This window comes from Cucurbita maxima, unplaced genomic scaffold (assembly GCF_002738345.1).
Source record: "Cucurbita maxima cultivar Rimu unplaced genomic scaffold, Cmax_1.0 Cma_Scf00021, whole genome shotgun sequence".
NCBI lineage: Eukaryota > Viridiplantae > Streptophyta > Magnoliopsida > Cucurbitales > Cucurbitaceae > Cucurbita > Cucurbita maxima.
Window position 1 is genome coordinate 2832302 of NW_019272037.1, and position 12799 is coordinate 2845100.

A 12799-nucleotide genomic window follows, 5' to 3' on the forward strand; every position below is an offset into this window, starting at 1 on the left:
TTTTTTTTTTTTTTTTTTTTTTTTTTTTTTAAGTTGTAGACCCGTTTACGAGATGCACATGAGATGAAAGTTACAAGAAAACCTTGAGATCACATCGATTGTGAGTTGAGAACAAGAATTGAATTCTCGAAAATCGAATTTACTATTGCTCCTCAATAGCTTAGTGGTAGAGCGGTCCGTTGTTAGCTAGACAAAAAATTCAAATTAAATAATGTAATAGATAAGTTTTTTAAGTTTATGCCCTTTATGGAAAATAATTAAGTGATAACACATCATTGTTAATCTATATTTTTAAAAGAAAAAAAAGAAAGAAATCCATTATTTATTTTATCTCTAATCTTTGTTGATTTAAATATAAATCCAACGGTACAAAATATCTACCGAGAACCATACCAACACAAACGAACTCTATCAATCCTCCACGTGTATTGATGACACGTTTGACGTGTATCCGAGGTCAAGAATTTAGAAGCCCTCATTATGGATTTTAGATGATACAATATTAATTTTATTAATGTGAGAAAAATATTAATTATTATTTATTTATTTATTTATTTATTCATTAATAAAAGAGGTGGAAATTGTGGCGCGTATTTGTCGGAAGAAAACTCAAAAAGTGAAAAATATTATTGGGAAAATAAAATTCCCAAAGGACCGCTCATTATATCATTCTCGACTATCTGCAACCATTACATTTTGGTCATTTCCTTTTTCTCTCTCGTTTCTTCTTTTTCTATCTTCTTCTTCTTCTTCTTCTTCTTCTTCTCTGTCAAAAGAATGGAAGTTACGGTTGCAGACAATTAGTGGAAATTCAAGAATCTCAGCGACTTCAATGATGCAAGGCAGTGAAGGTTCCTTGCTTCTTTCCCTCTCTCCTAGCTTCAGCAGCTACTCTTCCGGAAGATTTGCTGAAATCGCCGCCCGTGTTGTTGAGGAATTCCGGAAAGAATCTGATTCTGATACCGATATTTTCGACTGGAAAAATGACGCCGAGTCTTCCTTCCAACACGGAACTGAACCGGAAGAATTCAATCTAGCACCTATACACGACGGTAATGGTGGAACGGAGTCTGTTGTAGATGAAATCGGAGACGATGAGTTCGAATTTTCTGTCGCTCCTACGGAACCACAGGCGGTAACGATCTCGGCCGAGGATATATTCTACAACGGTCAGATTAGACCGATTTATCCGGTTATCAACACGAATCTCCTGTTGAGCAGTTCGATTATAGACAAGAATAGCAACGTTGACGGCGAGGACGACGACGGAAATTTGAAAAAACCGAAGCCGAAGAGAGTTCATCGTCCATCGCTGGGAAAACTGATGAGCGAAGAGCGCGAGACGAATTCGTGCTCATCGTCTGAGGCCGACGAGCTTGACGGAGTCCTTCCTGGAACGTTCTGCGTCTGGTCGCCGAAAGAATCGCTCGAAAGATGCAAAAAGAGCAATTCTATGGGCTCGTCAAAGAGATGGAAACTCCGAGACCTTCTATACAGAAGCAACAGTGACGGAAAGGACACCTTCGTGTTTTTAACACCAAGCAAGAGAGTTGAGAAAATCGCCGAGGTCTCAAAGGAAAAGATAGACGAAAAGACCGCCGGAAAAGTAAAATCTAGCAGAGTCGCAGCCGCGGCGGCGGCAACGGCTGCCAATGTCACTCCTGCGGCCTCTGACGAAGGACAACACGTAAAGAATCAGTCGAAGGAAGCGGATAGGAAGAGACAATCGATTGCGTACGGACAAGAAACGGCGGATTTATTGAAGAATGTCAATGGTATGACCAAAAACTCACATCAATTCTGAACAATATTAGGGTTTGAAATAAGATTTGATTTGGGGGAAGAAGAGACTAAAACGTAATCTGGAAAAAGAAATTAATTAACAAGTATTTAGGGTGTTGGTGTGCGGAAAATGATCCTTAATTTGGAATAATTAATTTGTTAAACAATCTTTACCAAGTAGAAATAGGCAAAATCTTATGTGTGATTGGTTGTATTGAGTTATAATGTTGTACATTTATTTTCATAATTTTCAATACATATATATATATCTCTGAATATGAACTATTTAATTTTGACCTTTGTTCTTGATTCAAAAGCTTGAAGAAATGTGACAAAATATCGTGTAGACTATCCCAATCCCAATTGAAAATTACTGAAGATTGGTTTGTAGGATCTGAGTATTGATGCGTAGAAAGAGGCAAAATTGGTGCATCACATGAAAGCGCAGAGAAAATGAGATGTAGGCCCATAATTTCATTGGCAACTTTTTATTATTATTTATTATTGTTATTCTATCTGAAAGCATTTCCTTCAACTTTACAATTTGTCCCACTTTTTTAATTTCTTTGTTTCTTTTGATTCCTTATCTTCTTTCTTGGTTAACCAAACATCCACCCACCTTGGGGGGGTCGTTTGTATTGCTTTATTACAAGCATAATCTTCCTTCTGTCTTTCTTTCTTTTTAGTTATGTTTTCTCCCTCTACAAACTTCATTTTTAAGTTTAATGTTTAGATTCCTAGTGAAAATGCTTCTATGAATTGTAATCGCCAAGTTATTAAGTAAAACACTATATTCGGTCACTGTTAGTGGTCGTCGGCTGTGAATGATGATGGTTATTGTTGGTAGCGGATGGTAGTGGTTGCTACCCATGATTATCGTGGTTGTTATTTGGAAGCATGATAATCTTGATCGTGTTTATATGTCCTAAAATTTTAGGATTCATTTCCTAAATTTTGAATTTAAGTATTTTACTCAAAGAAACAACAGTAGTTGTCAACCATTACAAATTTTATGAAAAATGTTATTTTTAGAAAATGTTATTTTTAGAATTAAGTTTTATGAAAAATGTTCTAGTTGGATAATTTAGAGTATATAGAGGTTTATTTGTTGGTTTAATGATTTTAAAATTGAAAATATTGGACTTTCTTTGTACAGCAGGAGGTTTTTTTTTTTTTTTTTTTTTTTTTTTTAAATTTATTTATTTTAGAAATTTATTTTTTATTAAAAAAGTAGACATGTCTAATAATATTCTTTGATAATGTTCGTTTATAAAGCAGCTTACATTTTACTCCTAATTCATACTAATTACATTAATAAAAGCAGTGTTATTAACTCTAAATCTCCTTAAAATGCTAAGTGTAGAATTAAAAAAGAAAAAGAAAGGCAATCACAATTATGTTCTTATCGCCAAGATTAGGAGCGGTAATCACAACATTAATAAAGACAAACACAATAATCCAACAGCAAAAGCGAATCCCTTGAAAATTACAGAACGGTGAGCTTTGCAATTGCTAGCAGCCAGAAAAGGGAGTCCAATCAAACAATGGCTGCCGCCGGCTGCCAAAGTTGTGGGCGCCGCCGTCTTCCGCCACAATATAACAGCCAAGTGTATGCTCCAATATCTGTACTAAAAGTTAAAGTTTTTCCTGTCTGATTCTGTCCTTTGGGTATTCCAGATCTTCTCAAATAAATATCCAAACCCACCCATGTGCAGAAGCAAGCCCTTTCCCCACTCCAGCCTCACCTGGCCAACAAGGGGAAAAAATAAACACATAATTTGGCTCATTTAGAATAAGACTAAGATGACCCCTGAATATTTAAGATGTCAAGTATCCATGTGAGAAAAATGTAGCTGTCCCACGTTGTTTGGAATGCATATTAACAAACATGTCAATTCACATACAGACACCCATTACCTAAAAATATATGAGCAGCTCTTACAGACTGTTCTGTGAATAGACACTCTGGTACTTACAATGCTGTAGAAGTATACTTACAGTATTTGGGCTTGGTCAATGTTTCTGTAACAGCTCGAGACTACTACTAGCAACTCTTTGACTCGTTACGAATCGCTGTCAACCTCACAGTTTCAAAACGTGTCTATCAGGGAGAGATTTCCACACTCTTAAAAGAATACTTTGTTCTACTCTCCAACCAACGTGGGATCTCACAATCCACCTCTCTTGGGGGCTAGCATCCTCACCGACACACCACTTGATATCTGGCTATGATACCATTTGTAACATCTCAAATCCCCTATTAGTAGATATTGTCTACTTTAGTTCGTTACGTATCGTCGTCAGCCTCACGATTTTAAAATGCGTTTGTTAGGGGGAGGTTTCCACACCGTTATAAGTAATGTTTCGTTCCCTTCTCCAACTGCGTTGGATTTCACAGTTTCAGTCTAGACAACAGCTGCTTCTAGTACCGAGAGCAGTGGTAGCCGAGGAGAAACCCATGGCCCCGAATTGCCTGGTTATATATTTTGATATATTGCTGCCCCAAGATGCTGAATCGTCATCCCATAATTCTGTGTCGTAATGGATAGGCCATCAACTCAGGAGATGGATATGCAAGTTGCCAAAGGACATACTTGTATTCTTCTAGGGGTGGGAGGGATTCCTTTGATATCCTGCATGAGAACTACTATTTGAGGGTATCTCTCCTCTGCCCGTACTCAAATTCAGAAATCTAAGGTTTTCAGATCGGCACACACAAAACCATCAAAAGACTGCCATAGAAAGCACACGAACAAATATAAGCAGCTTACAGTTGAGAGGCGTTATCTACTTACAGAAATATGATTTTCTTTTGGAAGGTCAGTAACCTCCTCTATGAACGCAGAAGGATGAGCAACAGCAGAGGATTTCACTGCACACTTAAATATTGCTCTATGACATGAAGTTCAATGAAAATAAAAGAGAATTCCTAGAATCTCCAACTTCAACAGGAATTTATACTGGACAGGTGCCTTAATTATTAAAGCCACTCCAGCACCTGAAATCGACGGCAGTTCTAAGGCGCAGTGGGTGCAGAAGCTGAAGGCTGGAAAGTTTGAGTTGAAGCTTCTTAAATCGCAAGCCATGGTACACGAAGATTTGGATGAAACAATCGAGCATATATGAAATTATAGAATAAACCCTAATCGCTTAATCTATCTCTTCCTTCGTAAGGCCATTTTTCTCAATAGGAGATTTTCTAAGATTGGCAGGAGAGTCGCTGCCATTGCCATAAAATTCCTCCACTAATCACAAAGAACAGTAAAAACTAGATGCCTCAATAGACAATCACAACACCAAGAAAGAAAAAGAAAATCAATCTTAAAAAAATGCAAGAGATCTGCCGACCTGAATTCCTCACATTCTCGGCCGCCATCGGAAGAGCTCCACCTTCCGATAATCACAGACGCAGATCGCAGAACCGATGGAATTAAGGATTCAAGCAAATGAACAGAGATAAGAATTTCGAACACCGCAAATCCCTCACTAAATCACTTCCAATGTTCCCCGCCAAATCTTCATGGGCCCACCCATCACGATATTGGGCCGAGCTTCATTAATTTCAGGCCCATTTTTTTTTAAAAAAAAGTAACATGACAGCTGTGGGATTTGAACCCACGCCCTTTCGGACCAGAGCCTAAATCTGGCGCCTTAGACCACTCGGCCAAACTGTCAATTTGTTAACAATTTTCTTTTTAAATTTCATAAACCACAAAAAACAAAACAATTCTTTTAAAATACAAAAATCCATAAAACTTGGATTTAATTAAAACCCTAACAATTTCATGCAAGACAAGGAGCTGTACTTGGCAATCATACAAGATTCAAGATGATGAATTCCTAGGCTTCAAGGAAGCACACAATTGTTCTGTAATACATTTTGGTAAGCATTGTAATGGAGTATTTCTAGATGAAGGGACGTAATGACAGAAAAACTCTGGATCTTCATTGTAAGACTCCATATAAGCTTCCAAAATCGAAACAATCTCGTCGAAATGCGGTCGCTTGTTGGGATTTTTCGACCAGCATCTCTTGATCAGATGACAAAACGCTTCCGGGCAAGCTGAAGGCAGAGGTGGTCTTGCATTCTGTAGAGCACAGACATGATCCAAATCAGTTACACGACGAACACACGAACGAAATAGATATCAACACGAACGAAATAGGTATCAACCGAGCTAAAACTAGAAAAGTGATTGTTACCTTCTGGCAGACTGCAAATGCTGCCTGTTCAGGAGTCATGTTATCAAATGGTGTCAATGCAGTTAAGAGCTCCCACAAGACAATGCCAAAGCTATAAACATCAACTTTCTTAGTATGGTGTTTTTCTTTGATCATTTCCGGTGCCATCCATCGATATGTTCCGGTGAATCCCTTTGCGCTTCCGCATTGAGATTCCAAGCATGAGATACCGAAATCAGCTACCTTAATGCACATATCTTCACCAAGTAAAAGGTTTTCTGACTTGAGATCTCTGTGGAGTATTCCCTGAGAATGAAGATACTGCATCCCGCGCGAGATCTCGAGTGCTAGTTTCAGAACCAAGTTCAGCGGAACCGAATGTGGCACCTGTTGATGCAGATACTTTCTTAACGAGCCCCCCGCCATATACTCCGTGATTATGCAAAAAACTGGAGGTTTCTTGCAAGCTGCAATGAACTGTTTCCAGTAAAAGAAATCTCATCAAGTGTTCTTTGTAATATGCAGGTCACAAACAGCACAAGGAGATCAATCTTATTCAATCAAGAATCAAAAATTACATAAAGTCCTAAGAAATGAACATAAACAGATGCCATTTTTCTCTCATCTTCCAGTGATGAGATGCTAAAAGCTAAGGCATTGCATCAAAGTTTAGAGAACAAATGAAGTTATCAGAACCCAAGTTCAGTGCATCAGACATCAAAAAAAAAAAAAAACACAGACCCACAAGAAATGGGTATCAAGTAATGAAACATACAGTGATGATATTGGGATGTCTCAATCGAAACAGCAATGCCACCTCTGAAATGAACTGATTTTCAAGAAAGTTAGCCAAGTTTTCATCCTCCTCAGGCTGGCTTATCAGCTTAATTGCAACATCCCTTTGCTTATAAACGCCTCTGTAAATCCTGCTGTGCCTTCCAGTAGCAAGTTTGAAGCCAATGAACAACTGAGACATGTCTGCACTCCATTCCTCTTCTCCCTCTCCCTTTATCTCTGCTCCTGAAGACACCAAGTACTTAGACCACGACACAGCCCGCTCGTACTCTCCAAGGGAAAGCCTCCTCCCAGGCTTCCCATTGATGGAAATTGGCTTGAACCAGCTCAAATTCCTCATGGGGTGTCCCCAAATTTAATCAATATCCTCAATCTCATCAATGTACACTCTAAATCGAGTCGAAATTTGTGTAAATCAATGGATCTATAGCTGAAAAAAACAGAATCTAACTACATTTTCCCTTTCCAATGCTCATGCAAGAAAGAACCAAGACAAAGAAAGTCATCCCAGCAAAACAAAAAGAAAACTCCCTTCAAACTCACGCATCAGATACAGACAGAGCCAGATTTCGTTGAAATTAGACACACCCATATACATATAATCATCTAAATCTACAACACAGCAGAAGAAAACAACAAAAGGGTCATTTCTTTCAAACTCAAGAACACCAAATTGGGAGGTGAAACAGAGAGAAATGGAAAAAAGAAGAAGATGGGAAGTTTAGAGGTAAAAGGGGAAGGGGGGGGAAAAAGGGTCGGTTGAGATGTAGTTGTTGTTTCTGGTGGTGCAGTGAAAGCATATGAGGAAGAGCTGGCGGGTTTCTCTCTGTCTGTCTGTATGTCTTGTCTCGGTGTTGTGGCAAAGCCAAAGCTAATACCAATGGCCTTTGGGTTATGCCCCTTTACATTCATAACGTGTAAAGATCCTCATCTTAGGGGACACCCCGGGTCCTCTTTGATTATGAACCCAACCCTTTTCATCTTCCCCCTTTTCACCCCTTACCTTCTTCTTTTTTTCCATTTTGCCCCTCCCCCTCTCCCCATAAGCACAAAAAATCATGGGAAGAACAGAAAATGGGAGACGAGGGTAAAATGGGTAAAAGGGGGTAAAAAAAAAAGAGAGGGTTAGGTGAAGGAACAGAACCAGAAGAAAACGACGAGGACGACGACGAAGAAGAAGAAGAAGAAGACGAGGGCGGGTAAGGGTTTGGGTGTGGAGCCCACATCACAGGGAAGGATCCGTGGGCTTGTCGGACAAAGCCGTATGGTCCTCTTCCGTATACGGCCTTTCTCTCTCCTCCCTTCGCACGTGTTTCTCTCTCTAGATTTACAACCTATTTACCATAATCGATACGTGTTATTATCCCCCCATCATTATTTTATTATTATTTATTTGTTTGTTTATTAATAAGCACCACCTCCAAAAAAGTTGCCCTGGGTCCCTTAAATTTCTGTCTTCAGTAAATCTAATCATTTTAAATAATATAAATTACTTCACATTTTTATTTAATATTATTATTTTTTAATATAAAAAGTTCCACTTCACAGTCTTACAAAATATTATTACAAACAAAAAGGACTATAATTTTTATTAAATTATTAATTATTAAAAACATAGATTCTGTTAAGATTCTAATTTAGATTCTTATCTCAATTATTTTTTTACTCTCAGTATTATCCATAATTTATTAAAAAGAATTTTTTTAAAAATATATTTCAATTTGAGTTTAGAGCTTTTATTAAAAAATATAACATTTCAAATTAAATTGAATTAGAATAAAAAAAAATAAAGGACGGTGTTTTGTTTTCTGACTGTGCCAAAATAGTTGTCCGTACATTATAGTGGAATCTTTTTTCCTTTGTCCTCTCATTTTAATTTTATTTAACTTAATTAATTAAAAGTTTAATAAATTTCTAAATTTTAAAATACATGAAATTTTAATTCTTTCAAAAAAAACCTCTAATATTAATATTGAAGGTTATTAAGTTATTGAAATACATAAACATTAATTAATTTAAATTCTACTTACACGGTAATATTATATTTTGGAAGTATATTGAGTTATATAATTAATCAATTAATACATATAAAATCAAGGATTAGATTGACATCCCAAAGATGACAGCATAATAAAATAATGTTTTTAAAAAAGGGTTTAGGATCTCAATAATTTTAAGGTTCAATCATTATCTCTATAAATAATTAACTATTTATTTATTTAACTCCCACCCTACATTATCAAAATAATTTGATTTGTATTAACCAACAAACCAATCTTCATCCAAAATAAATACAATATGATGTTCAATCTTCATCCGTTTATTTAATTAGAACCATATGATATAATAAATACAATATGATGTTTAATAAGATTATGCACATGCATGAGATTAAATCATATAATTATTTAATGAGATTTTGAGAATAAAATATTTTATTTTAACCTATGCTTAGAAATATTATATCATAATTTTTAATAAGCTTTAATGTTTATGATTAATGTCACATATTTTTCACATTGAAAGAAAAATATATATATAATATTTGTCAAGTAGTGAGGAATCTGCAGGATCCAGGAGGAAGCCCACGTGGACTATTCTTTCCTCCGTGGCTTGGTTTTTAGGTGTAGATGTCAGTGAATTTGGTTTATCAGTGGTGAATGAGGGGAGAAAGTTTTAAGGGGCTGAACAATTCTGGTTAAGATGGTTCAAAATGGGTGAGCTTCCGTTCTCCATGGCATCTAAGGTCGTGTCGGTATAGAGGCCTGCTGTGTTTTCGGTATGAGATGCGCGGTGGCTCGGAGCCGATCTCGACAGACTTGAAGGTTGGCTTGTTACGAAAGCAATGGCAGATGTTTGTTCTGTGTCTGAATGTAGGTTTGAAAGAGCGCTGAGGTCGAGATTTGGGAAGACGGAGGAGCGACATCGAGGACATTTAACATTCAGACGAAGCCACTCGTCGATACATTCGACGTGGAAATTGTGAGCACATGGCATACCACGAACCTGCATAAAGGAAAAAATGAATGTGAAGAGGGTATGTAAACATTTTAAGATGAATGATGAAATATGAAGCAAAGAGTTTACCTCATTCCCTACATGGAACTCTTCAAGGCAAATGGGGCATTCACTACAATCTGTTGGCACAGCCTTTAGCCTGAACTTTGGAAGGTCCTGGATGAGAGCTTCCACAGCTTCCCTCTGCACAAAAATAGCCCGTTTCTAAGAACTCCATGCCCACCACCACTATTGACCACAGTCACAAAACCAAACCACTGGTTCATAATCGTGAGACCCCACATGGATTGGAGAGGGGAACGAGTGCCAATGAGAACGCTGGCCCCGAAGGGGGGAGGTGTTCTAAAAACCTTGAGGGGAAGCCTGAAAGAGAAAACCCAAAGAGGACAATATCTACTATTACTAGCGAGGAGACTGAGCCTTGAAAGGGGGTGGATACGAGGCGGTGTGCCAGAAGAACGCTGGGTCCCAAAGGGGGGTGGACTGTGAGATACCACATCGGTTGGGGAGGAGAATGAAACCTTTTTTATAAGGGTGTGGAAACCTCTCTCTAACAGACGCGTTTAAAAAACCTTGTAGAGAAGCTCGAAAGGGAAAACTAAAAAAGGAGGACAATATATGTTAGGAGTGAGCTTGGATTGTTACAATAAGAGCCAAAGAAATAGACAAGTGGTACGACTCGAATACATGTTATTACAACATATCCATAGCCAAGGGCAGAAAGTTTCTATACCACATCGAGTTAAGCTTCAGACGTTTACCTGAGCCGAGGTTAAGAACAACCCGGGATGGTACCCAGTAGCATCTTGGCCAATGCGTCGTGTTTCCAATCCTGCAGCTTCAAATGCCCAATCAGGAACTCTAATCATATCAACCAGTACCTGGTATGCAGAAAACTGCTAATCAATCCAATGTTTAATGATTCTAAACAGATACTCAAGAGTAAAAGGGTTATAATAACAAACAGTTCCAAGCTTACCCCATATTCGGATACCGGTATGCCTTGTTGCGCACGGAACAAGTGAGCCTGTCGACGCGCTAACCACTGCATAAAACCGTTTAAGAAGCGACAAGAAAACCGGTTAGTATCAAATAAAAGAACGGAGAAGTAGACAGAAACTGATAAACCTTTCCAATTGACAAGCAGGCAACGCAAAGGAGGGCGCAGTAGCTGAAAAGCAACCAAATGAGGAAGCCCCATTTCTGTCCTTCTTCAGGCAGCTGCACGCATTAACAACACGAACTAAATAATCAAAGCTTGTAAACACATGATTTAGGCAATGTTAAGGAATAATATAGCTTACACAATCTTTAGCATCTCTAAACCACAGAGTCCCAATTACAGTCCACGCACATAGAAAGGGGTACAGCAATAGAGATAGAATAGAAAGAACCACAACTCGTCCACAGAACCGAGCATATCGCTGCTGCCACCCGAAATCTCTAACGAAATTTAAATTCAACAGTAAGAACAAGACACCCCTTATGAATCTGAGGAACTTAGGAGCTTCCCCACAAGTAGTGAGTATAAGAAGAGAAGGTCTTACAATCCCATTCCAGCTGAAAGTGCATTATCTATGAACAGCAGAAGGCGAAAAGCAAACACAGAGGTATAATCAACCTGAATGAAGAAAGTGTTGTTATGCATAGCCACCAGAAGCAAGCAAGAAATCATGAATATATGTGTTAAGACACGTACCACGATCCATATGTGCAAAGGATATGTACAGGTATTGTACCTTCTCCAATTGATACTCACAATGATTCTAACAAGCAAAAGAGTTAAAGAAAAACAAGACATAAAATGGGTCTATTGCTGGTGTGTGATCATTTGAGTAAACAAGATTGTCACAATAGCGGGATTGCGGGATTGAAGAAAGCAATGTTAAGATCTGATAGAGAGTGACAAAGGATACATACTAGTAGCAAGCATTGACAAGAAGAACCCATCGTACCTGAAAAATTCGGAAAAACTGAAGCAAGTTAAAAACCATCGATAAGGGTAAAGAAGGGAAGAGATTTACCATTTGAAATCGACTCCTCGAATAGCCATGCCCAAGAACTAAACAAGAACACTCGGAGCTGGAGCTGCCGACAATGGCTAAAGGGTCGCCATGGGAGGGAAGGAAAACGATTGAAGAACCACGGGAAAGGGAAAGGGAAAGGGAAATCAAATAAATTGTTTTTGGGGTTGAATGATTGAAGAACAGAGAGATGGAAAAAGAGAAGGAATTGAAGAAGGGGGAAGAAGCATAGAGAGGGATGCCGTTGGGCTATGGGGGTGAGCACGCAGAGCAGTTATCTGATATCTCTGCAGCGTTGCTTGTACAACTGTAAAGCGTAATGACTGCCATTTCAGAGCATAATTGTAACCACAACCCTGCAAATTCAAATCTCTACCCATTAAAGTAAGTATGCAACTTTTCTTTAAAAAGAAAGTAATTTCAAATTAAACAACTTTTCCTCTCACCATTTTTGGTTTTGGTTTGGAAATCTTAGTTAAACCCAAAATTTGAACAAATCTTGTGTCGGGTGTGGGGTCACAAACAACAACTTTTCCTCTCACCAATGGGATTATGGAAAAAAAAAAACTAGCATTTCCCAGAAGAAGAAATCACAAGAACACTGAATCTATTTCACTTGAACTAATAATATCTTAGGATCAAATTGAATAATGATCCATATGAGTAGTAATGAAAAGGAAGAGGAAATAAAGAAATAAAATGATGCATGCAAACTTAGCTATCAAAATCAGTCAGCAGTGGTCCAGCTTGAGCTGAAGAGGGCAATGAATGCTAGTTATTTAGAGGACAGGTAAGGTGTGAGTGTGAGATATTATAGCACAACCAAAAAATAATTGACAGTGATGCACCAAAGGAATTATTTCTATGATTTTTAACCTTAATGTCTCAAAATAAACCTATTTCTCCACAACATCTACCTACCAACACAGGTTGTTTTTGTTAAAATTAGTGGGTGAATTAGTGAGAATCAATTTAGGTAAAATTGTATCGGCCCAAGC

At 37.9% G+C, this 12799-nt stretch overlaps 3 protein-coding genes and 1 non-coding gene across 6 annotated transcripts; 1 reads left to right on the forward strand and 3 right to left on the reverse strand.

Annotated features, from left to right (window-relative positions):
- The first annotated feature begins 628 nt into the window (after positions 1-628).
- On the forward strand, positions 629-2453 carry LOC111495389. 3 transcript variants are annotated; one of them, XM_023145403.1, is made up of 2 exons: positions 629-1775; positions 2162-2453. In XM_023145403.1, the coding sequence occupies exons 1-2, from the start codon at positions 833-835 to the stop codon at positions 2185-2187; spliced, it is 969 nt and encodes a 322-aa protein (XP_023001171.1). In that variant the 5' UTR covers positions 629-832; the 3' UTR covers positions 2188-2453. The 3 variants fall into 3 exon arrangements, with proteins under 3 accessions (XP_023001171.1, XP_023001172.1, XP_023001173.1); XM_023145404.1 differs by having other exon boundaries at positions 630-1775; positions 2174-2453; XM_023145405.1 differs by lacking the exon at positions 2162-2453 and adding an exon at positions 2100-2160 and having other exon boundaries at positions 630-1775.
- Positions 2454-5376: 2923 nt separating this feature from the next.
- Positions 5377-5456, reverse strand: TRNAL-UAG. The gene has a single exon. It is a non-coding gene; the product is annotated as a tRNA-Leu (tRNA).
- Positions 5457-5528: 72 nt separating this feature from the next.
- Positions 5529-7739, reverse strand: LOC111495028 (serine/threonine-protein kinase HT1-like). The gene is made up of 3 exons (XM_023144891.1): positions 6740-7739; positions 5986-6441; positions 5529-5870 (listed from the first exon to the last, which is right to left on the reverse strand). Exons 1-3 carry the CDS (start codon positions 7097-7099, stop codon positions 5607-5609), a joined length of 1080 nt encoding a protein of 359 aa, XP_023000659.1. The 5' UTR covers positions 7100-7739; the 3' UTR covers positions 5529-5606.
- Positions 7740-9210: 1471 nt separating this feature from the next.
- On the reverse strand, positions 9211-12135 carry LOC111495030 (E3 ubiquitin-protein ligase SIS3-like). The gene is made up of 10 exons (XM_023144892.1): positions 11802-12135; positions 11694-11732; positions 11477-11543; positions 11325-11398; positions 11082-11220; positions 10906-10998; positions 10757-10822; positions 10539-10658; positions 9847-9960; positions 9211-9765 (listed from the first exon to the last, which is right to left on the reverse strand). Exons 1-10 carry the CDS (start codon positions 11828-11830, stop codon positions 9436-9438), a joined length of 1071 nt encoding a protein of 356 aa, XP_023000660.1. The 5' UTR covers positions 11831-12135; the 3' UTR covers positions 9211-9435.
- Between the last annotated feature and the right edge of the window lie 664 nt (positions 12136-12799).